We start from the raw sequence: 24,472 nt of genomic DNA on the forward strand, positions 1-24,472 counted from the left end.
GCCTACAGAGATGTACAATTACTCTACTCCGATGGTGCAATATACCCTTTTCTCCCTTCCAAATTGAGACAATCTCACTAGTTACAAGAAAGCCTAGTCCCTCGACTCATGCAAGACGATGCAACAATTCCTTCCCCTCCAGCCACCGCTCCAGATTCTCCGCCGTCTCCTCATACCACGTATGCATCAGTGCCTCCTCAACATATCCCATATGCGGCGTGAGCAAAAGATTACTCCTTCCCTCCTTCCCCCATTCTGTAGAGCGCCAATCACTCTCACGCGGCAACGGCTCAAGATCAAACACATCAAGCGCAGCACCACCAATACGCCCTTCCATCAACGCACCATACAGCGCCTCGTCATCAATCAACCCCCCGCGCGAAGTATTAACCAGCAGCGCCTCCTCCTTCATACAGCCCAACTCCGGCCCGGAGACAAGATGCCTCGACCGCTCACCGAGAACATAGTGCAAGCTAACGACATCAGACTCACAAAACAAGTCTCTCTTCTGCACAGCCAGAAAAGTCGGTGCACCACTGTCGTCCCGAAGCAGGAGCCCCAGCTCTACCGCTTTCCGATCCGCCTTCTCCTGCGTCAGATTCTCGCTCCAGCAGAGAACGCGCATCCCAAATGCCAGAACAGCAATGCGCGCCGCCGCGCCGCCGAGACGACCCAGTCCCACGACCCCGAGCATTTTCCCGTAGAGCCCGCGCGCCAAACTTGTCTGCCACGCTCGGCGCGCTGGATCTTTCATCGCCGCGTCGTCGGAGGCAACGTTCCGAGCTAGCGCGAGGATCAAGGCCCAAGTATGCTGTGTTGTTGGGTGCGATGCACCGGCTTTGATATTGGGATGGCGCGGCGTGGCAGATGTAGAATCTGTACGGCCTCGTCCCGGCGCAGCGGTAACGGCAATCCCACACTCGCGCGCAGCAGCCAGATCGAACGTCTCAAACTGCGTCCCTGTCGCGAGGATGAGTTGGAGATTGGGTAGTGAGCGCAGTAAGTCTGCGGGGAAGGGGGTGCGCTCGCGCATGGCGGAGAGCACGGTGAATGGTTTTAGGCGGGTGATTAGCGCTTCCCTTTGGGTGGTTGTCGTGCTAGAGTGTGTGTATGGAGGTAGTGAGTCGGTGAAGACATTTAGAGATATTTTTGACTGTGGGAGGTGGGCGAAGTGGTCGGTTGCGATGTTGAGGTAGTCGTCTAGAATGGCTATTTTGGGGATGCTTGGTGTCGATGAACTTGTAGTCTTGCCGCAGTGGAGGCGGCTGACTAGAGGGTTGAGGACTGGTCGTCGGATTGGAAGCATTTTTCAGAATGCGAAGTAGTGAGAAATATAATCTTGATAGGATTGGGTGAGGGTTTGCGGCGGTGTTTTAACTATCGCTCGTGCGGAGATGTCTGCTCGAAGCAGCGATAATCGGAGCAACGCCCGAAATGCCGCTAAGTAAACTACATAGCCCTATCGGAGTCAACCCGAACGGAGAGAATGTCGACCAGCAAAAACATTAGGCGCTCATATTTTCTGTACGTAGTCTATCTCGAAACTTCCACTCCACGCCATGCATGAACAATGCGTTGCTCGACATACGCCCACGGCCAACCATTCTCGGTCTCGGTGCTGCGCAGCAGATCAAACACCGCGTTCTGGGCGAGGGGATTGTCGATCCACGCGCTGCACGCATAGAGGACATGGCAGGCCATAATCCGCAGGGAAGGGTCGTTTTCGGCCGACTGGCCAATGCCGAAGAGGAGGTTTAGATTATTGGTGATTTCATCCTGGGCAGGCAGACAAAGTCAGTGGTTATTGGCGTTGAGGAAAGATAGTATTGGCAATATACGCACCTTTAGTCGCATGTACTGATCAGTGATCAAAATGCTTCGGTCAAGCAGTTCAATCGCACGAATGGATAGCAGTGCCTTGGTGAGACACATATGCTGGACGGCAGTGGCTGGTTTCATTTTAGTACCACTCCCTCCACCAAAGAGTCACATAGACTTACCATGCCATGAACTCATGTACCACACCTCAGGAAACGGTTTCCCCCTCGCAGGATCCGGCGGCGCCGCATGTAACGGGGCAAATGTATCCGGACGAGAATTCTCCCACTCGGCAATGCGCTGCATGAGAGCATTCTCTCCCGCCACGCCCAAACAGCCCCCATAGTTGCGACCGGAGACATTATAGCAGAAATCGATAGTCTCGGCTAAGATCCAGATAGCGCGGTTGGTCCAGTCACTATCGGTGAGGCGGCTCTTGGAAGCCCACCACATGCGCAGACGATCATCAAAAGGCGCCAAACTCAGCCGTAGGCATTTCTGGTACGTCAGCGCGAACTGGATGTCCTGGATGACGAAGAGCCAGAAGGCGGCCGACGCGAGACCGCCGGAGATGGCGCAGTCGACGTGCGAGCTGATGTACACGGATCCGGCTAGAAGATGGCGCTGCGGGTCGTTGGGCGGACCGTGGGAGGAGATTTGCTCGAAGAAACGCAGGATCACGGTGGATGCGAGCAGCAGGTCGATGCTGATGTTGAAGTCAGGTTTGTCGAGGACTGGAAGCATGATTGAGATGCAGCGCTCGTGGTACTCGTCCGCGACATCGGACGGAATGTGGTTTGTGGTCCGGTGCAGGTGGCACGCCGACACAGCCAGGCATGCATACAGCAGTAATGGCGAATGAAGGGCGCGTTCGGTCACCTCGGTTGAGAAGTGCCGGCCGGGATCGCAGGCGTCGAGCTGTCTGGGTTAGTCGTGCATGGCAAAGGGTTGGTTATACGGAAGTCTCACCCATGGCGCGACATATCTCTGGAAATGCCGGAGGAGATACGCTTCGTTTACATTGGCCATCCGAGGCTGGCCGACAGGCGTCGGCGGGGAGCGTAATGAATTGGCCGAATTGGACCGCGTGTACGGCGGCCTCGCCGTTGCGCTGGACGTCGCCCCAGAATCCATAGTCACCGACGAGGGTGTGGACCGAGACTCTGACGGCGACCCTGAAGCCGATGGTTGCTCTCTTATAGAGAGAACATGATACTCGGAGGCCGTCTCATCGGTCTCGTCTTTGAAGGACCCTAATAGGAAAATTAGGATTTCCGTGCAGAGTTACAGGCGACAAACATACAGTCCGAAGACGCTTCAACCCAGACTTGGTCTTCTGGGAAGGCCAAATCGCTCTCCCCGTACCGCGGAGGACCCTTTCCGCGCAGGGAAGGGTTTTGACCATGGCGGAAAGAGACCTCTTCGGATTTTACGGGAGCTGGGACACATTCACGGCCCGATCGTTGACAGCGCAGACATGTAGCACCGGACTTGTCACCTAGTGAGCGTCAGAATGATATCTGTGCACATAAAAAAAAATTCAAACGCACATTTCAGATGGCGGAGACGGCACGTGAGGCTGGGAAGGATTGTTAGCACGGGAGTCCAGATAAGACACGCAAGAAAAAATCAGAACTGACCATCCCCTCATTACGCAGCACTGGCCGGACAAGCACTTGTGTGACAGGAAGCGCGGCCCGACCGAAGATAAAGAGAAAGTCGAGCCCGCGGGAAGATGGATGTCGACATCTTTTCTTCAAGGCTTTGACTTGGAGTACCTATAATCGGTGCCCGGATCATTGGAGATTAGCCCGGCCCAAAGAAGTGAGTGGATCGTATGGTGTAACGCTCTCCACTAGTCAGTGCCCTGAGTGGATGTCCCCCACGCGTCCATGAGACAATTGGGGAGGGGGAAAGCGAGTGATCGTCTCCCGAAGGAGAAAGATCTCGGCATCTATTTCGCAAGGCAGGGCGGGTAAAGGCGCAGATAAAGGGAACCATGCTGTGTTTGTTATTATCCAGAAAACATTTCTCAGGATCTGATGCAATTTGGTCGAATGATTCCTTCGGCCCAGCATGCCCGCAATACCGGCAGAGCCAATCACCTCCCGACACACATGTAGGAAAGGACCCCGTCCCGGTCATGTGGTTTAATCCGCGCAGCAGAACACTTAAAAACTCATAAACTTCGACGGACCCATCGAAGTCTTCTTCACCGGTCAGTCCAGCCTGCGGTAATTGGACCGGCGAGGCCGGGATCATCGGAGAGTGGTGGGTCGGCATCTTTGACCCTTCGGCATCGTGAGGGTTGGGCCTGGGTGCAATTTCACTGGATCCGTGGGTGGCCCATCTCCAACCCGGCGACCCTGTCGATCGGGTATCTGAAGAGTCGGAGGAGTGTCTGGAAGGGTGTCTTTGTCCGCAGCTACTAGTGCAATGGGCTACCAGCTGCCTATTTGAGCAAGGCTTCAGAGGTTAATTGGGAGCTGTCCATCATAATCCCGGACGGTTGTCAATAAGATCGGAATCATGTAGTATTTTCAGGGCCGATGGCCATAGTTAATTAACCACGTGACCCTACGTCAGCTGCATCAGAACAAGGAACAACCTTGGAAGAGCAAGCGTCTCTCAACCGTTGAAAAAGCATTTACTGCAGATGAGTTGCATCCCCACAAAGACCTTTCGACCAAAACACAAGCCTCGACCACCCGATGGAGAATATCAATCTTTAGTGGGGTCCCTGGATCCACGATGTCTCTCAACCGTATCTCTTTCCTCGAGGCCTGGGAGCACAGCCGGTACCCACGCGGCCGGCCTGCTGATGATTTGGAATCCGACGAGGAGCCAGACGTCTACCAGGACCTGCCCGAGTCGCCGCTCTCCTCGTCCTTTCCCTCCACGTACTCTCGTCTGAACTTTAATCCCTATGCGGGGCCCGGCTGGACCGAATCCGTCGTCGATGATGATGACCAGAATGAACGGCCGTCGACCTTTTTGGGGTTGTCGCCCACGACCACGCGCGAGAGTCCTGTCCAGGCCAATGTCCCTGGACATGTGGATCCTGGCCGAAACTACTCATTAGTGCCGGAATCTGATTATGATTCGACTGATCACGGCCAGGCCCAGGTGGTCATCAAAGAGCCGCAATGGGCGGTGGATGAGACGATGGGGGCGTTTGAAGTGAGCCCTGCGAAGAGGATTGGTATGTGTGCACTACAAACTATGCATTAGGCGCACCCTAGATTGACATCAAACAGCACAGGTGTGTATCGCAGTAATCTACTGCTTCCTCGCAGCAGGAATAGTCTTCGGGTTCGCAGCTCTGAAACCCATTCTTATTCGCGAGAAAGTATACCGCAACCTCTGCACCCGGGCGGAGCTGGATGAGGATGTGAGCGTGTGTAACGGGCAGCAGATCCGGTACGTCGGCCCCTCCCACTCCATTCGTAACCGCTCACATTAATTGATTTCGCCTAGGTTGAATCTGATGTTCACCATCGCTGCCGTAGCAACAAATATCTCCGCGCTACCCGTGGGCACCATCCTGGATGCATACGGTCCACGGGTAAGCGGGCTCATCGGCAGTGCATGTCTAGCCATCGGCGCGCTTCTCTTCGCCTTTGCGGCACAAATGCCTTTCGACGGATATATTCCGGGGTATTTGTTCCTGTCGCTCGGCGGACCATTCGTCTTCATTTCGTCATTTCAGCTCTCCAATACATTCCCGAAGCGATCGGGGCTGATACTGTCAATGCTAACGGGTGCATTCGACGCATCCAGCGCTGTGTTCCTAATCCTCCGACTGCTGAACGAGAATACGGGCGCGGTCTCCATCCGATCCTTCTTCCTGTTCTACCTCGCTGTCCCCGTATTCATCGCGGTCGTCCAGATACTGGTCATGCCGAGGACATCGTACAAAACAGCCGGCGAGCTCGTGTACCAGGCCGAGACGCAACTTGTCGCAGAAATGCATGACCGAGTCGATGACCGTATCGAAAATCGAGACGAGAGCGAGCGTCAGCGGAATAGCCGCCGCGTGCATAGACAGAGTATCGTGAATCACATCCAGGATCTGCTAGATGATGGGACGGTCTCCGTGGCTGATACTATTGGTATTGATGACTCGGTTTTCCGGGGCGACCTGGATAACCCGCAACCTCAACAACCTCAACCAGTCCACACCACCAATACAGATACTCAACAACACATCAAATCACCACAACCGCCACCGCAACCACAAACACAGCCAAACACAACCACCAGCGGCGTCTGGGGCGTCCTCCACAACCACACACCCCTCCAACAAATCTTCACACCATGGTTCATCCTAATCGCCACATTTACCGTACTAATGATGCTCCGTATAAATTATTTTGTTGCCACAATCCGCCAACAATACACCTATCTCCTGTCCCCCTCACAAGCCACAGCCATAAACTCCGTCTTCGACATCCTCCTCCCAGTCGGCGGACTCATCTCCGTCCCCTTCACCGGGGTTTTCCTGGACAACTTCCAGACAAGAACGGTTCTCACGCTGTTGGTGGCAATAGCAACGCTCATCGGCGTGCTGGGATGTATTAGAGACAGCGTGCCTGCGGCATATGCGAATATTGTCCTCTTCGTGCTGTATAGACCGTTCTATTATACATCTGTCTCGGACTACGCGGCAAAGGTGTTCGGCTTCCGTGCGTTTGGCAAGGTGTATGGGCTGATTATATGTCTTGCGGGCGTGGGTAATTTCGCGCAGGCGGGTTTGGATGCCCTTACGCTGCATACTTTTGGTGGGGATCCTGTGCCAGTTAATGTCGTTCTCACGCTGGTTGTTGCTGTGGAAGGGACGGTGCTTGCCGGGTTTGTGGCGTGGAGGACGGGTGTTTTGCAGCCTGCAGCAGAGCAGGGACACGGAGATGGAGATGGGGATGGGGATGAGGAAGGAGGGCAATATCCAGGTCTAGATCCAGCTCGTACAGGTATCGCTGATGATGATGCGTTGCCTGATGTCGCAGCTAGAGACTGGGAGACAGAGGAGCAGCCTCTGTTGCAGGGACAGTACCATCCGTCGTATGGGGTTGTATAGATCATTTCCCTCCCCTGGGCTACGGAGCTCGACCTCGACCGAGAGAGCTAGTGATAGTCTACGAACACGAATATCAGATACATCAGCATTTATTGATAAGTTTGTTCGATATTGATATTGGTGTTGATGTGCTATATGAAATATTTTATTTTTCATGACAGGAAACAGTTGCGAGAAATTGCCTGAAAGACAGTGGTGTTTGGTTGATTAGTAGAACGGAATCTGTGACATGACAGTTGGAAAGGGTACATAGTATGTTCGTCGCAATGGAGTTGTGGGGTTGGATATGGATATCAGTATGAGAGTGACAAAGTGGGAAGAGAAGGGAAAGGTGAGCCAAACCACTGCCAGTAGGTGGAAATGGACTCTTCCAAGGAAATATCAAACATGCTGAATGGAAACAGATATAAGATCACAAGAAAGATCCGAAACACATGCTAGATGAAAGGACAAGGATGCCGCCAGAAAGAAATGAACGCCGAGGCCAGGCCAATAGTTAGAGGAACAGAACTGCATTTGTCGTGTTGGTGGGGTGGTGACAGTTAGAGATATTGTTGTGTCGTCAACAACGCGGTTTGAGGGAATAGTCCGTAAAGCTTCGTGATGAAAATCGCAGCCAGGCGGAACATAGATGTTTAGGTAAAGAGATGATCGATTGCCTCGTCGCTGCAACAGACCAGAATTTCGTGTATTTTGCTGAGGAGCTTTCGAATGGTGGGGTGGGATCAAAGAAATCGTGGCAGCATCGCAGAGCCTATTGCGGTACAGGGGTGTGCTCGATTTCAAACCAGAGCGTCTCACCCGCCACGTCGCACGCAGCGTCGTACCAGAGCATCATCTCCAGGAGATTCTTGAGCTCCGTCCATGATGACAATCCACTGCGCCGGGCCGTATCACCCAACATGGACACATACCATGTGCGCGCTGGTGAATCCACCGCAGCGATAGCGCCCAGGGTCAAAACCCACACCAAGACAATGCGGGTAGCAGGCGAGGACCAGAAAGCCGCTGCATCAGGTTGGCGGAGAACAGACTGCATTTGCAGGGCAAGGTTTAACAGCGGGGTATTCTTCGCTGGAATGGGGAAGACCACGCCGACTCCGAAGATCATGGCTGCTAGGCGAGAGGCCTCGTAGGTGGATGCATGGCTTGAATGTGAGAAATAGGGCATGATTTGGTTGGCGGGCGGTAAGGAGAGGTGGGTGTGTTGGGCGATGTTGCGCTGGTCGGCGAGAAGGGACAGGTCGAATGCGCGGGGGTTATTCTCATGTGCTTTCACGATGTTGATGTAGGTGTATATTGCCTGGAAAGCCTCGGCCATTTGCGCGGTGATGCCGATACCAAGCAGTTGTCCAAACCCGTTCTCGATGTCTGCTGGACCGTATCCGAGGATTTCTTGTGCTGATTTGCCGCGCCTGTTATCTTCCAGAGGTCGGAATTCGAACCCCGGGGCGATGCACAAACAACTGCAAGTGAAGATATCGGAGCTAGAATCTCAGGGTTAGTGGATTACAAATTCAAGCTCAAGAAACAGGCCTTACAAGCTGATTGTCGGGGCCAACCCCTTCAACGTGATAGAGTCCAACCCACCCCGTAGCTTGATCAGCTGTATCAATCCCTGAATATGAATCATATTCGGGGGTAGTCGACCGTAGACATCGATCCACTGTAGGCGCAGCAGAGGCGGATTGAACGGAGTTCGCCGATCATTTCCACTGTGCTCCTCATCCGACCTATGATGTGCCATGCAGATGACACTCAGAATGACTGCATCGCTCGCTGCGCGGGTCGGATCCCGGACAGCCTGATTGATCAACTTGATCGACTCCATCTCGCACAATTCCAGTAATTGTTGTTGTCGAGGGCCGAACGTGGCCCCAGGAATCGTGCGATTGAGCCACTGCACGCGCTGATGGCAGAGCGCAGCGAACATGAATGCCGTGAAGAGCGCGGGGTCGGTCATCGATAAGGGAAACCAGGTTTCGGGGACGGAGCGCGCAACTGCTTGGGTATTGAGAGGCCGAGAGGGTGCCAGACCGGGCCAGAGAATGGACATGCCTGTTGAGAGAGAGCAAAGGTTAGCACTGCTATGGGCCAGATTCTTGTGTCATACGAACAGTATGTCTCGCACATATGGACCATCTCCGGTGCGAAATTTGAAGGATATGTGCCGAACGGATCGAAAACCCCCGAAATCAGCGGCTCCACGGACATGATTTCACCCCAAGGGGCAGACATCTTATCCCCCGACACCATGGTCAACGAGCTATCATCACTGCTATCGCTACTCTCGCTGGACTGCGAGAGCGCAAAGGGCGACCCCTGGCATTCACGCGGCAGCTCAGCGGAGTGACCGGATCCGGAGCCAGAGGAAAACGAAGAGGCACGCGGTGCGACAAGGGCATGGGAGAAATCTCGGATGGGCTGTTTGCCCGCGGCGACTGCTGCTGCTGTGGAGGATTCGAGGGCGGAGGAGCGATCTTTGGTCTGGTCGGAGATCCAACGGCCGACGTGCGCGCGTACCAGACGTTGGGCATTGAGCTTCTCGATCTCGGAGGAGGGTCTGGCGTTGACGAAATGGATACCCTCCTTTTTGCGCGCAGCGATGGGTTTTTTGCGAGACGACATGTCCGACGGCGCGGGCGCAGGCGCTCTAATCCCTGATCATGGGCGGAGGCAGCAAGAAGGATGAAGCATGTGCATACTGCTGCGACAGGGGTGGTGGAGATGATTAGTGTCGGGAATGGGAGAAAACGAGAAAGGGAAGTGTGTGGGGGGAGTGGAAATAGAGAACAGAGACACGAAAAAGAAAAGAGTGGGGTGGGGAAGAGAGAGAGAGGGAGAAGGAAGAGAGAAAGAGCAGATCTTGTCGATAGAGAAGAGACAAAGAGACACTTCTGCAGGGAAGGAAGAACAACCGTGATTTGACGGGCGGGGAGGGGGCTGGGGCAGCACTAAAACTACCTACGATGTAAACTAGTTACGGGGGAACTATGGTTCAGTAGGAGGAAATACACTCCGCCCGAATAACGAATGGCCGGATACGAGTTGAAACAGGGGCAAAAAGCAGACCAGTCCGGGGGTAGTAAGAAACATGTATGGCATGACAGCCATAATGACAGTTCGACTCCACCGATCAGGATTGCGCATGCCGATCAAGTGAGATATCATATAATTTTTACTTAGGGTTAGTTGGTTAGTTACCATTAACTGAGTCAAGTTAGTACCGATGGACTCCTATGATTATCCCCTCTAGTCAATCTCCAGCAGAGAATATCGACTGCTCACCCCCGTCGTCGGGTCCTGGTACGCCTCCAATGCCTTTTCCACAACAGCCATGTACCCCAGCACCTGTTCCTCTTGCCAGCGCCGCCCAACCACCTGCACTGCGGTCGGCAGACCCGCCATCTGTCGCGAGTCATAGTGCTTCCACGCTCCACGCGCAATGGCATTGTCGCAGCCCAGATTCCGGAGCGTCTTCTTGTACGGACCAACCAGGGCGTCGCGGATAGGATCGACATGACTGACCGGCAAGACACCAGCCGAGTAATCCAGCAGATTCCAGAGGAAAGTGTAGCCACACGACGAGACCGCGTCATGCATCGCCTTGTGCGGCAGCGCGGGAGTCGCGTTGACGGGACAGAGGATAAAGTCGAACTGCTGCTCCTGGGCATCCCACCACTGGTGCCAGGTGGCGCGGAAGGTCTCACGCTGAGCCGTCAGCGGCCACAGCTCGGCGGCAGACTTGGGCCCGAAGTCGCGGAGCAATGTCGCCAGCACCTTGTCCCGCCGGATGTACCGCACATACAGGTAGTACAGGTAACGCACGGGTCGCGGGAGGTGGGCGACACGGCTAAGCTGGATGGCGCCCGGATCCGACGGCTCGAAGCTGCGCAGGGGGGCATTGAAATGATGGCAACCGTCTGCGTTGAGCAGCTGCGAGGCCAGATTCAGGCCTGTGAAGGGGTCCGCTCCCTTGGGAGGTGCAATCTCCTTGATGGTATGTCCCGCGGCAGTGAGGGCAGCCACGGTGGTGGAGACGGCCCGCTCAATTGCCGGAGTGGGAGGCACGACGCCTTGTGCTGTCTGTCAGTACAGCCGAAACCAAACGGGGAAGACAAAACATACCGTCGCTGGTCATCAAACCCACGCGAAGCGGCCGGCCTTGCGCGTTGGCCGCCAGATCCTCCCGCCAGGAGATGGGGTGAACCGTGTAGTCGTACTTCCACGGTTCCATTCCTACAATGGTGCGGGTGAAGTAGGTCAGGTCGTTCAGAGTGCGAGCCATCGGACTGAACACACTGGGGATGCCCTCTTGCCCGGCCATGCTGGTGCTCACGCCGACCTTGGGCCAGCGACCGGTGCTGCAGCGGAGGGAATAGATACCGCTCCAAGCAGCGGGCACGCGCACCGATCCCGCGACATCAGAGCCAATGCCGATGCGACCACCCTGCGCCAGGAGTGCGGCCTCCCCACCCGTCGAGCCACCGGGCGAGTATCCAGGGGAATGCGGGTTGAGACAGTGGCCCCAGAGGCCGTTGGCCGACTCGAACGACAAGAGGGTGATTGGGAGAGCCGTCTTAGCGTATGGCACGGCACCTGGCGAGCAGTCAGAAACAATACCAGAACCAAACAGGATATCTCATACCTGCATCCTTCAGGAGCTTGACCATAGGTCCATCTTCCGAGATCGGCTGATTGGCCTTGGTCGAGTAACCGAGAGTGGTGTCAAACCCCTTGACATGCAGCGAATCCTTCAGCGAGATGGGGATACCAGCCAACGGGCCCTTGAGGTTAATCTCGGACTGCAGCCAGGTCTCCGCCTCGGGGATCAATAGCTCTGTGATGCAGTTGGTGCGCTCCTGTGCGCGCTTGGCGACCTTGCCGTAGGCGCGGAGGACATCGATGGGCTCGACGGCGGAGTTGTGGATGTCCTGGACGAGCTCCTCGATGGGTTTGTCGAGGATGTTTGCCTTGTCGGACTTTGTGATGTGGAGGTGGTATGGGGCGGGGAGATTGGCGAATCGGTCCCTTCGTTGCTGTTGTTTTTGGGCCCTGGGCAGGGGTTAGTGATTGGGTGTAGCATCTAAGAGGTGGTTAGGACTGACCGGATTTGCCGGTAAGTGAAATAATCAAACGGGGGCAACATGGTGGCTAGGGTGGAAGAAGTCAAGAAGCCGATTCATATTCTATGAGGGGGCGTTCGGGTCGTAGTTATAGCTGCGGGGGGAGGTGGAGTTGGTTGCGATAAGCCGACGATAGGCGAGTGGCCGAGGCGAATACGGCAGTAGTACCATGTAAGCGCAGGGAAGAGTAGTTAACTCGCAGAGATAGGGGTTATTTGGGTTGAATGGTTGGTTTGAGAATTATTTTATAATTACAGACGACTATAGGGACCACCTCATGTAGGATAGGCAGTCCCGGCAGATGCGAGTACACATCCATCCCTTCTAGGAAGGTATATGCGGAACCAGATAGAGATACAGAGTGATTAAATATCCAATGCCCTAACCATTCAAGAAACCCGCTGGAGGCGGTGGGTATAAATAATCTCCAGATTCAGCTATCAACATCCCCATCAAACCGAGTCTATGCTGACTGCACACTCGCCTGGCCCTGCAACCAATTATGCTCACTGAGCCACCAGACCACCACGCCACCGGCCACAAGGCACAATATGAGCATGCAGATCATGAAGCCGACGAGGAGACTGCGTCTGCGCTTCTTGTGTTCGCGCGAGAGCCACGATTCTCTGATGGGTCTTAGTTAGTAGGGTTTTGGGTTGGATGACAGTAAAGGGCGGGTGGATAGGTTCGTACTCTTCTTCCTTCTTCTTTTGCTTCTCTTTCGCCTTTTGTTTCTCCTTCCGCTCCTTTTCCATCTTCTTCAGCTCCTTTTGGTCTATTATCTTCTCTGGTTCGGTTGTTTCGGGTTGTGCTTGTGCTTCGGGTTTGGTTTCGGGGTTGGCTTCCGCATCTGCTACTTCTTGCTTGTGCACGGCTGCGGAGAAACGCTTCCAGAAGTAGGGGTCGCGGACGAGGGCCATTGTCGAGACTGTGGTCAAGAACTTGAGATGGAAGATTGATTAAAGGAAGCAATGTTGATTTGAGATGTTGTGTCGGCTGGGTTGGACGGTGTTTTTGTCAACACTCGGGACGGAAGGGATGTATGTCTCAGAAGTGCGACAATAACAATAAACAACAAACAATAAAAACGCAGGGCAAGCAATAATATAGGTAGTGATTAAATGCAAATAGGATTAAAAGGAGGCTAAAAGAAAGACAAGCCGTCAAAATAAGATGGAAAACCCATGAGCAGTTCGAGGGTACATGCGACACTTAACTAACCGCGCAGGCTGGGGGATGTGTCTCTATGTACCATCCGCAGGCAAACGCACATCTCCCTCCCGCGCCATGTCGTCGGTGGGTCTATCGAGCTGATAGGAGGATGTGATAGGTGAGAGCTGGTTGAGAATGTCGGGTAGTTGGGCATGGCATGTCGATCGTAGAATGAAGGGTTGCTGGGAGAGTAGATGAACAACAGCGAGCCAATAAAGTTGGGTTTTATGCTTAACTGGAATGCGACCGCCCAATGTGAGGCAGCAGTCCTACGAGTAGTTATGTATCGGAGTTGGCTTGTTCGTATATTTAAATGTATCAGATGACCTGAAGAAGCGCACCTATTGGACAAAAGCAGAGGTAACAAGACAGGCCTACGCAAGCATCTAGGGAGCGATACTCCATTACAGCTCTGTGCCACTAATCTCAGTTTACCCCAATAAGAATATATATTCGTGAACTGATGCTAAGGGGTCAAGTAGTGATGCGCGTAAATGCATGGAAACTAAGAGCTCCCGTACGGGTTGTCTTCGATACATTGAAATGTGGGCGGAATACCCACGCCAACACCCAGATCAACAATTGAACAAGATCCAGAACAACATTGATCATTACCCGCACACAGCGCACCATCTAGATACAAAGTCAGATATAAACAATTCATATCGAAGGAATTTAAATTTCGAGAATCCAAAGAGAGATAGTATTACTTTCACCACAATCCGGAGTAACCTGGCCTGGGAGTGTGTTAGCTTCTCTATCTTGGCTTTCTCTTTGATCTGCTATAGCACCAGAGGAAGATCAAGAGATTTAGCTCCAGAATGTTACTCGTGCACACTGTTTCGCTTCATCGGAATCCGGATACTCGCCGCCAAGTAAGGCCTCCAGCAGCTGGGTTTTTGTGTATTACATGTCGCTCCGGGGTACAGAGTAGAGGCGTCAGAATTATGACCTGGTTACAAAATTACCTAGAGACAATTGAAGTGCCACTGGGGTTTGTTCTCCACACATCTGGCCAGTGGGGATTTCTATACAAACCCGCCATTCATGGGTCCCGTGAAGTCGGTGGATGGGGGTACTGTTAGTCCATTATCAGATGAAGGTCAAACAGGGCGAAACCGGGGCTAAAGGTGTAGCTGCCCTCCTGCCCCCGGCCCCAATAGGTCCAGTGGAGATTCGCTTTTTGTTTGTCCGTCAGGCAGGACTGCAGCGCTGATTCTCGTAATTCCATTGAAATGCAGCCAGTATTCCGTAAAAATGGATGACCGCTGCCGTAGAAACCGAAACATGAAATATTTGGTGGGAGGAGCCCCAAATGTCAAAATGTTCAGGCTTCCATGATTCCGGAAAGTGTGTCTGAAATCGATGAGCGCTAGATTCCGCTTCAAAGGCGTATGCGCTACTTACCGCATAAAAGAATACACCAACAATGATAACTAGACCTTCAAGGTAATAGTACCGCAGCCCTGACTGTTGGTCCAGCTGTTCGTACGGGAAGAGAAAAGAGGCATGGATAATGGGCGCAAAGGCCGACAATCCGGTTGCCACAAACGTCGACAGCCGTAGGATTCTCCACTTCTCGCTTCGCAAATGAGGATGTAGCACGACAAATCCAGTCAAGAGGCCCAAAATGCTAATCTACGAAGCAGGTAAGATAACCCCAAAACAGAAAGAGAAGAGTTTCACCCACCATCGACCAGTAGGTTTTCTGCAAATGTGGCTCACAGTAGAACCCAACATAGAGTCCTGAGATGAAGGACCCGAGGATCTGGAAAACAATCGCAACATAATCAAACCGGGTCCATAGACCTATGAAACGGGCGGAGTGACAAAGCAGGGTATGATAGGTTGACGAGATACCGAAACAGATCATCGAGGTTGTCAGATAGATATGGAACACGAGCTGATCGCTCCAAGATGCTCGCGGAAAAGAAGAGGCGAAGTACACGTAGAGGAGGCCGTTGCTCAACAAAGCCACCACGGCAGGGATCAGATGCGAGTACACATTGACCGTCTCGTTGTGCAAGTACGCCAAACTCTCGAAGCAAAGTCGCGCAGAGGGTGTCACGGGGCGATATCCAGTGCGAATGTAGGGATTATGGGCATACCACGTTGGGACATCCTGGCTCTTGAGCAACCGTGGTTGCGAGCGTGCACGGCCAGGTTCCTTCAGTGGCGGGGCGTCGCTGCGGTCCGTCCCGCTCGCCATCCTCTCGGAAGGGGGCATGCGTCTGAGCAGCACCATTGTCTGAGGGGTTGGTTGCTGTTTGTTGAATTATTTGCGGGTGGGTCTAAGCAGAGGGGGGAGAGAACCGGATTGGCCCACTACCGGAGCAGTTAACCTCGAAAGATCTACCCGATTGTATCTCGTTGTCGAGCCGATGCGGCTCTACTCTAAGCTAATAGGGCAATTGCGGAGTCATTAACAAACACGATATCACTAACTCACTAGTTGGAGTCGTGATACATACCGCAATAGCCGTACATCAACTGACGCTTCGAGTCATGCCTCACATCACCTGACTGTCCGTCGAGTCATCCCCCGCAGTGGGTCCTCGTGTTGTCGGTGCCTGACCGCCTGAGTCTGTGTTTACCGGTTCACCTGTCTACATCTCCCTCTATCATCACTCCTACTACTATGCAACACGCCTACATCTATCAGACATGTCCAACGGTGCCAGCAGTGCTTGGGGCATCCTAATCAACCCAGACAAGAGCCCGGCCCCGCTGCTGGAACAGCTATGTCTCGGTATAGCACAGTTGATGGTCAGTCAGTTCCAGAATCCGAGACGCATGCAGACAGATAATGACTCTCCTTACGTGCAGCCTTCATTCTGCGCGGGCGGATCGGCCGACCTGACGCCCGAGCGACTCGCTGCTTTCTACCGCAAAGTCGGCGGTAACTACGATGCCTTGTTCCTCGAGACCAAATCCCAAGCGCTGTCCTTCATCTACCAGTCGCTGGGATGTTTCCACAGCCTCCAACCATCCACAAACCCTTACGAACGCCCCTCGACCCCCTCGCTCCTCCCAAATGGGTTCGTGCGGTGGCAGACCATACAGCTGTTGATGGACCCGGATGAGCACTCGCGATATCTGCAGAACGCTGTCAGTCTCTGGAATCTTACCGATGCAAATGGAGAGCCTTTCCCAAAAGAGATCCCCCGCGATGCATTTCCCTCCGAACCGGACCCGGAAATGCTGCAGTGGCACGAGGGAGTCAGTAAGCGACTTGAATACGACTTTGTGCGGAAGAACACTCCCCGTCCATGTTCCCCCAAGTTTGGCGCGTATTACGTCCCGGGTGGCAGCAACGATCACGAGGATGATTACTTCTCGCACATGCCTCGCGGGTCAGGACGGCGTCGAACTCATCTTGACTCACGGGGGAGTCAGCGTCGTGCTCGCAAGCCGTACCCGGCGTTTGACCCCCCGCCAACCGAACCACGATCCGGGTTCGCGTCACCACGAGTTCCAAGTCCGCCTCCATGGCCCGAACGTCCTCCTCGGAAAACTCGAGATCGCACAGCTTGGATGGGCCGCTCTGTGAGTCCGTCGACCAGAGACGCCGAGGACGCGTCGGCGGAATCGTCCAACGATTCAGACGGCAGAGCTGGCGAGTCTCTGCGGAATAAGAAGAGTCGAGATAGGCACAATTTATCACCACCGACAGCCTCTCGAGCAAGACGGCATTCCCACGAGGCGTACACGCGCAAACCTTTCCGTGATCTCTCTCCAGCAGCGCCTCGACATCAACGTCGCAGCCACGGATCGAGATCAAACAGACCACAGACATCCGAAGAGCGCCATCGATCGAAACCATTCGGCGTCAAGTTTAAAGAATTCATCTTCGACAATCCTGCCGCTCCGCCAGCTCCAGATTCCCCCTACCCGCAGGGCCCTGCACCACCTCCACCTCCACCTCCAGCACCGCCACCGCCTCGATACGTACCCCGTCATCGCAACTTGGATCCCTACGACGAGACCCGGCGAGAGAGCTACAGCGGCGGCAGTGGCAGTGGCAGTCGGCCTGGAAGCGGGGGAGGCAGCAGCTCCGAGCGTCCGCGATCATACAGCCATGCTGGACTTCCCTCGCGACTTTCTCGTCGGACTAGTTCGGCTGCGAAACGATATATCCCGACCAGTGTTGCAGAAGACACTGACTATGTGGGCTCACGGAGAGCACCCGTATACGAATGACAGCCATTCCCCTTGGATTGGGTTATCTGACAGATCCTGGAAGATGTTATTGAATTGTGCTTCTTTAGCACATACACCTATCTTCACATTCCACTCTACTGAGACTTCTCTTCTCTCATTATCGCTAACTCTGCTCTTGATTTCTATGCATCTTGCGCCTTGATTTACCAGCATATGCATCATGACTTACGATTGGAAGGATACACGAATGATTTACACGAATGATTTCAGCGGATCGCTGCTCTTTATCTCCTTTTATTTTATGACTATGGTACTGGCTCGCCAGTCACAGGATGGTTCGAAATCAGTTTCACCACTTTATTCACAGAACCTTTATTTTGAATAATCACTTAAAGATAGCTTCCGTATCATGCTTGTACGAGCAAATATGCCAAGGCGTGAGCGTACTACTCGGTTGACATTTGACAGGGAGAATAGGTAGAAAGACAGACATCTCTAGCCTCCTTGAAACAGGCAACAACGAGGTTCATTCAAATCAATGCCGCGTCCCTATGATAGCTAAGAATATGAAAACACCAAAAAGCGCCAATCCCAGTAGAGCAACCAAAACCCTCTCCAAACCGCTCATATGCGTCCCGTCCTCTTGAATCCGATCTGGCGGATTGTTGAATGTGTCGTATACGAATCCGCGATTGTGGATCGCCTGTGCGGGGTCTGTTGCGAAATCGGAAACGGGTGGGGGGTGGTGATGGTGAGGAGGTGGATCGTGGTGAGGAGGTGGGTCGTGATGCTAGATTGAGTGGATTAGTTAGTCAGTTGAGAGGATGGAGTTGGTTTTGAATGAGCTATAGTATACTTACGTGGTGGAAGGAGTCTCTCATTGTGTAGATGGATGGTTTGGATAAGGTGGTGTTTTAGCTTAGGCGCTCTAGGTATTTATTCAGCTCAGCCTTGTCAGGGCGATGGGGATGACTCCGCAGCCCGAAGGTTGTTTCTATTTTAGGAAAATATTCCGTATGAGATCAGTCGTCATTCATTGATTTATATTTATCTTTATATTTACACCATAGCTGTGGGTGATGAATTCGAGAAGTCGAAAATGACTGCCTCTCGAGAGAATCATGGCGGGATACAGCAAGACTTCGAAGGAGGGCAATCTCACATCACTATAAGTTCTATTCTTGTTGAAGTGGCTCGAGCTAGGCCGGATCGGTGGATAATGATAACGATTACGAAGCGCAGACGTGCGGGTTGGCTCTACTAGTCAAGCAACTTGGGTGCACAAAGCATATATCATACTAGTCTCTTTCTCCCCTTAAATCATAGAAGGCCATGGAGCATGATTTGAAGGATGATGTTGGATGTCTACCATTAATTATGATTAGATCACAGACTGATCGCGGTGCTAAATACAATCAGCCACCCTCCTTCCCTTAATAGTCCTTCAAGTCAATATTCGTATTCTTCTAGAAGCAAAACTATGTACCCCCAAACTCATATCCACGTCTACTGACGTTTATAAATAGTCGTGGCGTTAGCGAGAAACGAGGTAAATGCCTCCTCAGCAATAATAGGCGTGATCGAGTCAGGAAGATTCTTGCCCTGGTCATTACGGTCATTGACAGTCTTAGCCTTCGTCTTCTTCACCCAGGCCTGCGCGGCTTTGAACTCGCCGTCTGCCTTCTTCTTGTCCCCGGCATCGACCGCGTCGAGCATGGCAATCAAGTGCTGGCAGGCGTGTGCCCACTGCATCGCAAGGGTCGACCAGGGCGCCACGTCCGAGGCGAAGCCCTTCATTGCCATGCGGGGAAGAACGTCCGGGAGCGTCGTGATGAGTGCAAGGCGCTTCTGCAGCGCCAAGGTGCTGCCGTGGCCGTGTCCATGACCGTGCCCGCCTTGAGGATGAGATGAATGGTTGCGAGCGGCCCAGAAAGCTGAGATGTCTTTGCTAAGCTGGGGCGAATTGACCACGGGGGTGCGGTACGGCCAGTTTTGGTTGAGGTCGGAGAACGCGAGGACGGCGTCGTGGACCGTCGGGTCACTACCCGTGAGTTCCCATAGGATTGCAGCCATCGACTCGTCGGCGTTGTACGCTGGCCCGTTCCAGGTGTAGTCGCCATAGTTAGCGAGCGCGGGCATAGAGGCGTACGCCTCCTCCATTGGATTCGAGGTGAAGCCCAGGAGATATTTGTACAGATTTGCGGCACGGCCGATGAGCGGGTTGAGGAACAGCTGGTTACGATTGCCGTCGTTGACGGGGAAGTTGTCCCACAAGAACAAGTTGTCCGTAACGTAAGTCGAATCGGCCTGTTGGACGTTTGTATCATTGATCTGGTCACTGAAGACTCCTTCGCCAGTCCACTGGATACTGATATTCTTATTCAGCCGCGTACCGAACTCTTCCTTGTAAGGGTTTGGTGCGCTGCCGGCGTAGTTGGTCGGAACGGTTTCAAGATTTTTGAGGCCGTTGGGTTCGATGTACTCCTTCTGGATACGGTTCAGATAGTACGCCTGGGAGTCGGCCAGCCAGAGGTCGTTGCCCGTGTTGTTCCATCTCTTCTTGTCCGCTGCGCAGTGGAACTCAAGAGGGATGTCGTCGAAGGCAATGTAAAAGCTGCGGACACCAAGTTGGCGAGCCTGATCAAACTTGGCGATCGTAGCGTTGAAGTCAGCGTTTGATGAGTAGCACAGGTCTAATCCGGGTGACAGAGCAAAGGTGAAGTCGACGTGATTGGTGTTAGCGGTGTTGACGAGGTCCTTGAGCTGGGAGTAGGCGGTGCCGTTGTAAAGAGTGCGCCACTTCGCGCGGAGGAGCGGGTCATCCTTGGGCGTGTAGATGTAGGTGTTCATCTTGTGCTTGCCGTAGAAAACCAACTGGTCGAGACGCGCCTGATGAGACCAGGGAACGCCGTAGAAGCCCTCGATCGAGCCACGGATAGACATGAGCGGCCAGTCACGTACTTGGACACCGGGAACATGGTGGCCGTCGACAAGTTGGCGAAGAGTCTGGGATGCGTAGAAAGTGCCGCGCCCGTCTACGCCATTGAGGACAATGGTCGGGCGGTACTCATAATCACCAGATGCAAGAACGTAGCCATCGGCGGCGAGGCCTTTCGCAGGTTTGCCCGTGAGGGCCTTGGCAATGGCGGCGGCAGCGCCATTTTCCGCCTCGGTGCCAATGACGATCTGCGTGCCATGGCCGTTGGGCTGGGACGAGACGACGACATGACCACCAGCGGAAAGCACGGCCTCCTTGACTGTCTTAATCGTGGCCGAGTCCGTGGCATTGCCGGTCACGATGGTGACAGGTCCGTCGAGTGAGACGCCCCCGCCAGACGATGAAATGTGTTGAGGAGGAGGCCACACCGCGGGGAGTCTGTCGTTCCCACCATTTTGGGCGGTGGGCGCAGCGTTGACCTGTCCAAGGCCGAGGAGGGCGACAAGACAAGCCCGAAGATACGTGGTGCGATAGGGATAGAACATGGTGGCGTGAGGATCCAACACGGTCAAGGGCAGGGTATGGTACATATACTTCGCGGGGGTGGGTAGACCCCGTCTGTTGACAGATTACGTCAAGCCAAGTAGGATAGCACTTAGAAGCGATATTCCGGGGGTGACATTGAAAGATAGACTTCTTACTCCGCGCTAAACCTGTCTATTCTATCTCGCGTGTAACGTTGCGATCGCAAGCGCATTTCCAAGACCCGATGTGGGGTTAATATGCTGAGATCAACATTCCCCAAACTTACACATCTTGGCTTTCCACCAGGGTCGCATTCTTGCGAGCGGCTACTGAGTCCAATGTGGAAGGTTGAACAATCCCTTTGTGAGCATATCTTTAGGGGTACATTTTTATGACTAGATGCGGGGCTCAATCTCGAAGGGTGTCATCTTCCCCGTATCTATACAATCGGAATTGAATCCATCTGTGCCCTATCTGTGAAACTATACCAAATATGCTCGTCCGCTACAGAGGGACTAAATTGAAAGCTAGCCTACGCAGCTTAAAAACGTTACAATCTGATAACGGAATTACCATCATAGGAGACAAAGATATCTAGTTACTGCTAACCTTAATTATCATATGACTTGTATAGAGATTGTGGCTCATTCGGAAACCACCGCGGCTAAATACCCTAATACCCGCATTCTACGTCACTCAAAAATAGTACCTTTTTTCCCCCGAATACAAGGGTTCCATTAGCCCCCAACATACTCAACACGTTCCTATCTTTGACGTACCCGAAGCACTGGACCCTCTTTCAAGTGGATTTGATGACCCACGACCGATTGTACTTTTGACATGTGGCATTGCAGATACGAACAGTCTAAACTGCTAATGACAACAAATTAGATCTAAATGAAAGGGGAAAAGGCTGGTTGAAGCAGGAGGTGGTCGTTGGATCCTTGTATTGCGTTTATAGTGCATAAATTATTCATTATTGCGTCGCCAAGGTACTTAGATATTATGGAAAGTAAAGCATTCCCTCTCTATGTCATCTTAGCGCGCTGGAAAGTGAACCCATAGTCTCTAAAGACTGCACACTTATCCGTGTCTGCAAAGTTGACAGTAGCATGCGAAGGTGGCATTCCAAGGAATGTCAGATTGCCATCTGAAGCACTGTATGGCTGAATTTCGTAGCCATGTCCGTACCCACTCTTGCCACCAGCAAAGATAGCATGCGTAGTGGCGTATGCCGGGCCACGGATCTTGAGGAACTCGACGTTCGGGTTGGGGTTGTAGGTACGGAACCAGGCACCCCAGATATCGTGCAAGAGTTGGGAGTGGCGGATATCCAGATCATCGTAGTAGGGCGCCACGTTCAATGTCTTCGAGTTGAGCGTACCCCAGGCAAGCAGGACATCAGATGAATGACAGGTGGCATTGTAGTTACTGTTCGGAGAGCAGATGGCAGGAACACCAATGTTTGTCTGAATGTGTCCCTGGTTGATTTCCACTTCATAGAGCGACGGGAATGCATCGCCGGCATGATTGAGGAGCCAGCCCTCGGCGCATTGCCATTCAGAGTAGGTCACTGCCGTCGCAGCGGCATCACGTACGCCGTCGGGGTCGGTCCAGTTGGCCTCGAAAGCACCGGAAAGGGTCATTTTTGTGCCGAGGTCGGTCCCATAGGCGGTCTCGAACACCGCATCAAGTGCAGCCTGCGTGTCACCGAGATCGGGAATTTCGGCATCTACATAAAGCGCTGCTTCATCATGGACTGTCGTGAACATGGTCGGGACATGATTGGGCAGTTTGCCCTCCGTGAGCAGACGGTAGAATTGATCATCAACAACGCCGTAGTTGGAATCATCGAGCATGGGCATGAAGGGCTCTTGCGACGAGAGCAGTTTGGTATTGTGATAGTAGTGAGTAGCGATATCAGACGCGATGGTGGACTCGGCATCCCCAAAAGCGGTGGAGTTGTCCAGATACATATCAGCTGGCACGGAGCGAAGACACTTCAGAAGCTCTGTCTCGGAACTGTCGCTGTCACATCCGACTGCTTTGCCTACGGTCGGGGCAATGTACTGCGAGTAGAGGGTACGTGGGAACCACGGAAGATCGAGCGGTGCCGACTGGACAAGCGCTCCTGAGAAGAGACCCTTGGCTGCGCTCGAAGATAACAGAGCCACCGCGCTCTGGCCGCCGGCAGACTGTCCAAAGATAGTCACGCGGGATGGATCTCCGCCAAAGGCAGCGATGTGCTCTTGCACCCATTGCAACGCCATGATCTGGTCCCGGATACCGTAGCTACCAGTGGTGAGCTTGCCAGTGGCCAAAAAGCCCAATGCGCCGACACGATAGTTGAGAGTCACAATTACGACGTCGCTGCGGCTAGCAAAGTTGCCACCGTCATAGTCGATCATGGACGAGGTGCCCTCAAGGAAGGATCCGCCATAGAAATAAACAGCCACAGGACGACCGTCAATGTGCTCGTCTCTCTGGGTTGGTAGAACGGGCGTGTACACGTTCAAAAACAGACAATCCTCAGAGATCGGGCCGTTATCAAGAGTCCCATAGCTGGAGCTTGACTGAATGCACGAGGCTCCCAGCTTGGTTGCGTCAATATTCTTGGGGCCAGAGTAGGCTTGCGGCGGAGCAAACCGCAGCTTGCCCAGTGGAGGATTTGCGAAGGGAATTCCCAAGAACCGGAATGAACGTGCATCGCGATATCCGGTCACCGTGTAGTCCTGAGATGCGACAGTAAGTTTGGTCGATTCCATAACCTTGCGGTCTATATCCTTTGTCGGGGGTGGACTAGACGTGCAGAGAGCTGGAAGCTTCGAGTTGCAGGAGACGCGAACAAGGCCCTTGTGGGAGCATGAAAGCGCATAGCAGTCTTTGCCGGAGGCGGGATGAGACACCCAAAGCTCTTGACCTTCGGGGAATTCGTGAGCGTAGACAAGGTAATCCAGCTCATAACCCAGGTGGTTTTGGTTGAGTGAAGGCTCAGATGACCAGGGATGTAGCTTCTCGCCGATGGTTGCGCACCGGGCCGTAGCTTCTGCATGGCTCAATCGATCGTGCACCAGGACTGCCGAGCTGCCATTGTTTTGCGGGCCCAGATTATTATAATGCAGCACCTGAAGAGTTCCCACAGAATCAAGACTGGGGCAACGAATTGGTTTGGAAGGCGCTGCCAGAGCCAGGCTGCCCAAGAGTAACGCGCCCGCCAGAACGGTCATGTTGGTTCAGTCAGACTCGCTGTTTTAGACACAGCGCAAATCATGGCGAACGCCTGGGGAATAGCTCCCCTTTAAGGACTGTCTCCGTCGCTTAGCATGAACCGAGCGTCATGTCGGAAGGCCCGGGGGTTAGTGGACTCCTGATCTGGAGCGTAGAGACGATAGCGTCCGAGAGGCCGACGATCAACGGAAATGCGGAGAGTCCGGGCATGTGGTACCGATGTGGCTTACAGCGCATCTCAGGGTCTGCATTAGCCCTCATTGATGACTGTAAATATGGAAAACATACCCGAAAGCCACTTAATTATTCTAGTTCAATGAAGGTGAAGTGAAAAACAACCGAGGATGCTTCTGTTTGGTGGATCCGCTCTCAAGGTATACCAGACTT

At 53.4% G+C, this 24,472-nt stretch overlaps 10 protein-coding genes across 10 annotated transcripts; 2 read left to right on the top strand and 8 right to left on the bottom strand.

Annotated features, from left to right (window-relative positions):
• Nucleotides 1-106: 106 nt before the first annotated feature.
• On the bottom strand, nt 107-1,033 carry PFLUO_LOCUS3437 (uncharacterized protein; the record flags this gene model as incomplete). The annotated part of the gene is made up of 1 exon (XM_073780684.1): nt 107-1,033. One exon carries the CDS (start codon nt 1,031-1,033, stop codon nt 107-109), a length of 927 nt encoding a protein of 308 aa, XP_073637514.1.
• Nucleotides 1,034-1,533: 500 nt separating this feature from the next.
• PFLUO_LOCUS3438 (uncharacterized protein) lies at nt 1,534-4,080 on the bottom strand (the record flags this gene model as incomplete). The annotated part of the gene is made up of 7 exons (XM_073780685.1): nt 1,534-1,776; nt 1,843-1,949; nt 2,001-2,736; nt 2,788-3,071; nt 3,122-3,316; nt 3,369-3,397; nt 4,016-4,080. The coding sequence occupies 7 exons, from the start codon at nt 4,078-4,080 to the stop codon at nt 1,534-1,536; spliced, it is 1,659 nt and encodes a 552-aa protein (XP_073637515.1).
• Nucleotides 4,081-4,569: 489 nt separating this feature from the next.
• Nucleotides 4,570-6,895, top strand: PFLUO_LOCUS3439 (uncharacterized protein; the record flags this gene model as incomplete). Its single annotated transcript, XM_073780686.1, has 3 exons — nt 4,570-5,020; nt 5,118-5,238; nt 5,296-6,895. 3 exons carry the CDS (start codon nt 4,570-4,572, stop codon nt 6,893-6,895), a joined length of 2,172 nt encoding a protein of 723 aa, XP_073637516.1.
• A 754-nt stretch (nt 6,896-7,649) lies between these two features.
• On the bottom strand, nt 7,650-9,523 carry PFLUO_LOCUS3440 (uncharacterized protein; the record flags this gene model as incomplete). The annotated part of the gene is made up of 3 exons (XM_073780687.1): nt 7,650-8,382; nt 8,437-8,953; nt 9,013-9,523. The coding sequence occupies 3 exons, from the start codon at nt 9,521-9,523 to the stop codon at nt 7,650-7,652; spliced, it is 1,761 nt and encodes a 586-aa protein (XP_073637517.1).
• A 624-nt stretch (nt 9,524-10,147) lies between these two features.
• On the bottom strand, nt 10,148-12,044 carry PFLUO_LOCUS3441 (uncharacterized protein; the record flags this gene model as incomplete). Its single annotated transcript, XM_073780688.1, has 4 exons — nt 10,148-10,977; nt 11,024-11,494; nt 11,544-11,950; nt 12,004-12,044. The coding sequence occupies 4 exons, from the start codon at nt 12,042-12,044 to the stop codon at nt 10,148-10,150; spliced, it is 1,749 nt and encodes a 582-aa protein (XP_073637518.1).
• Nucleotides 12,045-12,527: 483 nt separating this feature from the next.
• PFLUO_LOCUS3442 (uncharacterized protein) lies at nt 12,528-12,941 on the bottom strand (the record flags this gene model as incomplete). Its single annotated transcript, XM_073780690.1, has 1 exon — nt 12,528-12,941. One exon carries the CDS (start codon nt 12,939-12,941, stop codon nt 12,528-12,530), a length of 414 nt encoding a protein of 137 aa, XP_073637519.1.
• A 1,619-nt stretch (nt 12,942-14,560) lies between these two features.
• Nucleotides 14,561-15,478, bottom strand: PFLUO_LOCUS3443 (uncharacterized protein; the record flags this gene model as incomplete). The annotated part of the gene is made up of 3 exons (XM_073780691.1): nt 14,561-14,589; nt 14,676-14,871; nt 14,924-15,478. The coding sequence occupies 3 exons, from the start codon at nt 15,476-15,478 to the stop codon at nt 14,561-14,563; spliced, it is 780 nt and encodes a 259-aa protein (XP_073637520.1).
• A 419-nt stretch (nt 15,479-15,897) lies between these two features.
• On the top strand, nt 15,898-17,433 carry PFLUO_LOCUS3444 (uncharacterized protein; the record flags this gene model as incomplete). The annotated part of the gene is made up of 1 exon (XM_073780692.1): nt 15,898-17,433. The coding sequence occupies one exon, from the start codon at nt 15,898-15,900 to the stop codon at nt 17,431-17,433; it is 1,536 nt and encodes a 511-aa protein (XP_073637521.1).
• Nucleotides 17,434-18,900: 1,467 nt separating this feature from the next.
• On the bottom strand, nt 18,901-20,877 carry PFLUO_LOCUS3445 (uncharacterized protein; the record flags this gene model as incomplete). The annotated part of the gene is made up of 1 exon (XM_073780693.1): nt 18,901-20,877. One exon carries the CDS (start codon nt 20,875-20,877, stop codon nt 18,901-18,903), a length of 1,977 nt encoding a protein of 658 aa, XP_073637522.1.
• Nucleotides 20,878-21,885: 1,008 nt separating this feature from the next.
• Nucleotides 21,886-24,084, bottom strand: PFLUO_LOCUS3446 (uncharacterized protein; the record flags this gene model as incomplete). The annotated part of the gene is made up of 1 exon (XM_073780694.1): nt 21,886-24,084. One exon carries the CDS (start codon nt 24,082-24,084, stop codon nt 21,886-21,888), a length of 2,199 nt encoding a protein of 732 aa, XP_073637523.1.
• Nucleotides 24,085-24,472: the final 388 nt, after the last annotated feature.

Source organism: Penicillium psychrofluorescens (genome assembly GCF_964197705.1).
Source record: "Penicillium psychrofluorescens genome assembly, chromosome: 2".
Taxonomy (NCBI): domain Eukaryota; kingdom Fungi; phylum Ascomycota; class Eurotiomycetes; order Eurotiales; family Aspergillaceae; genus Penicillium; species Penicillium psychrofluorescens.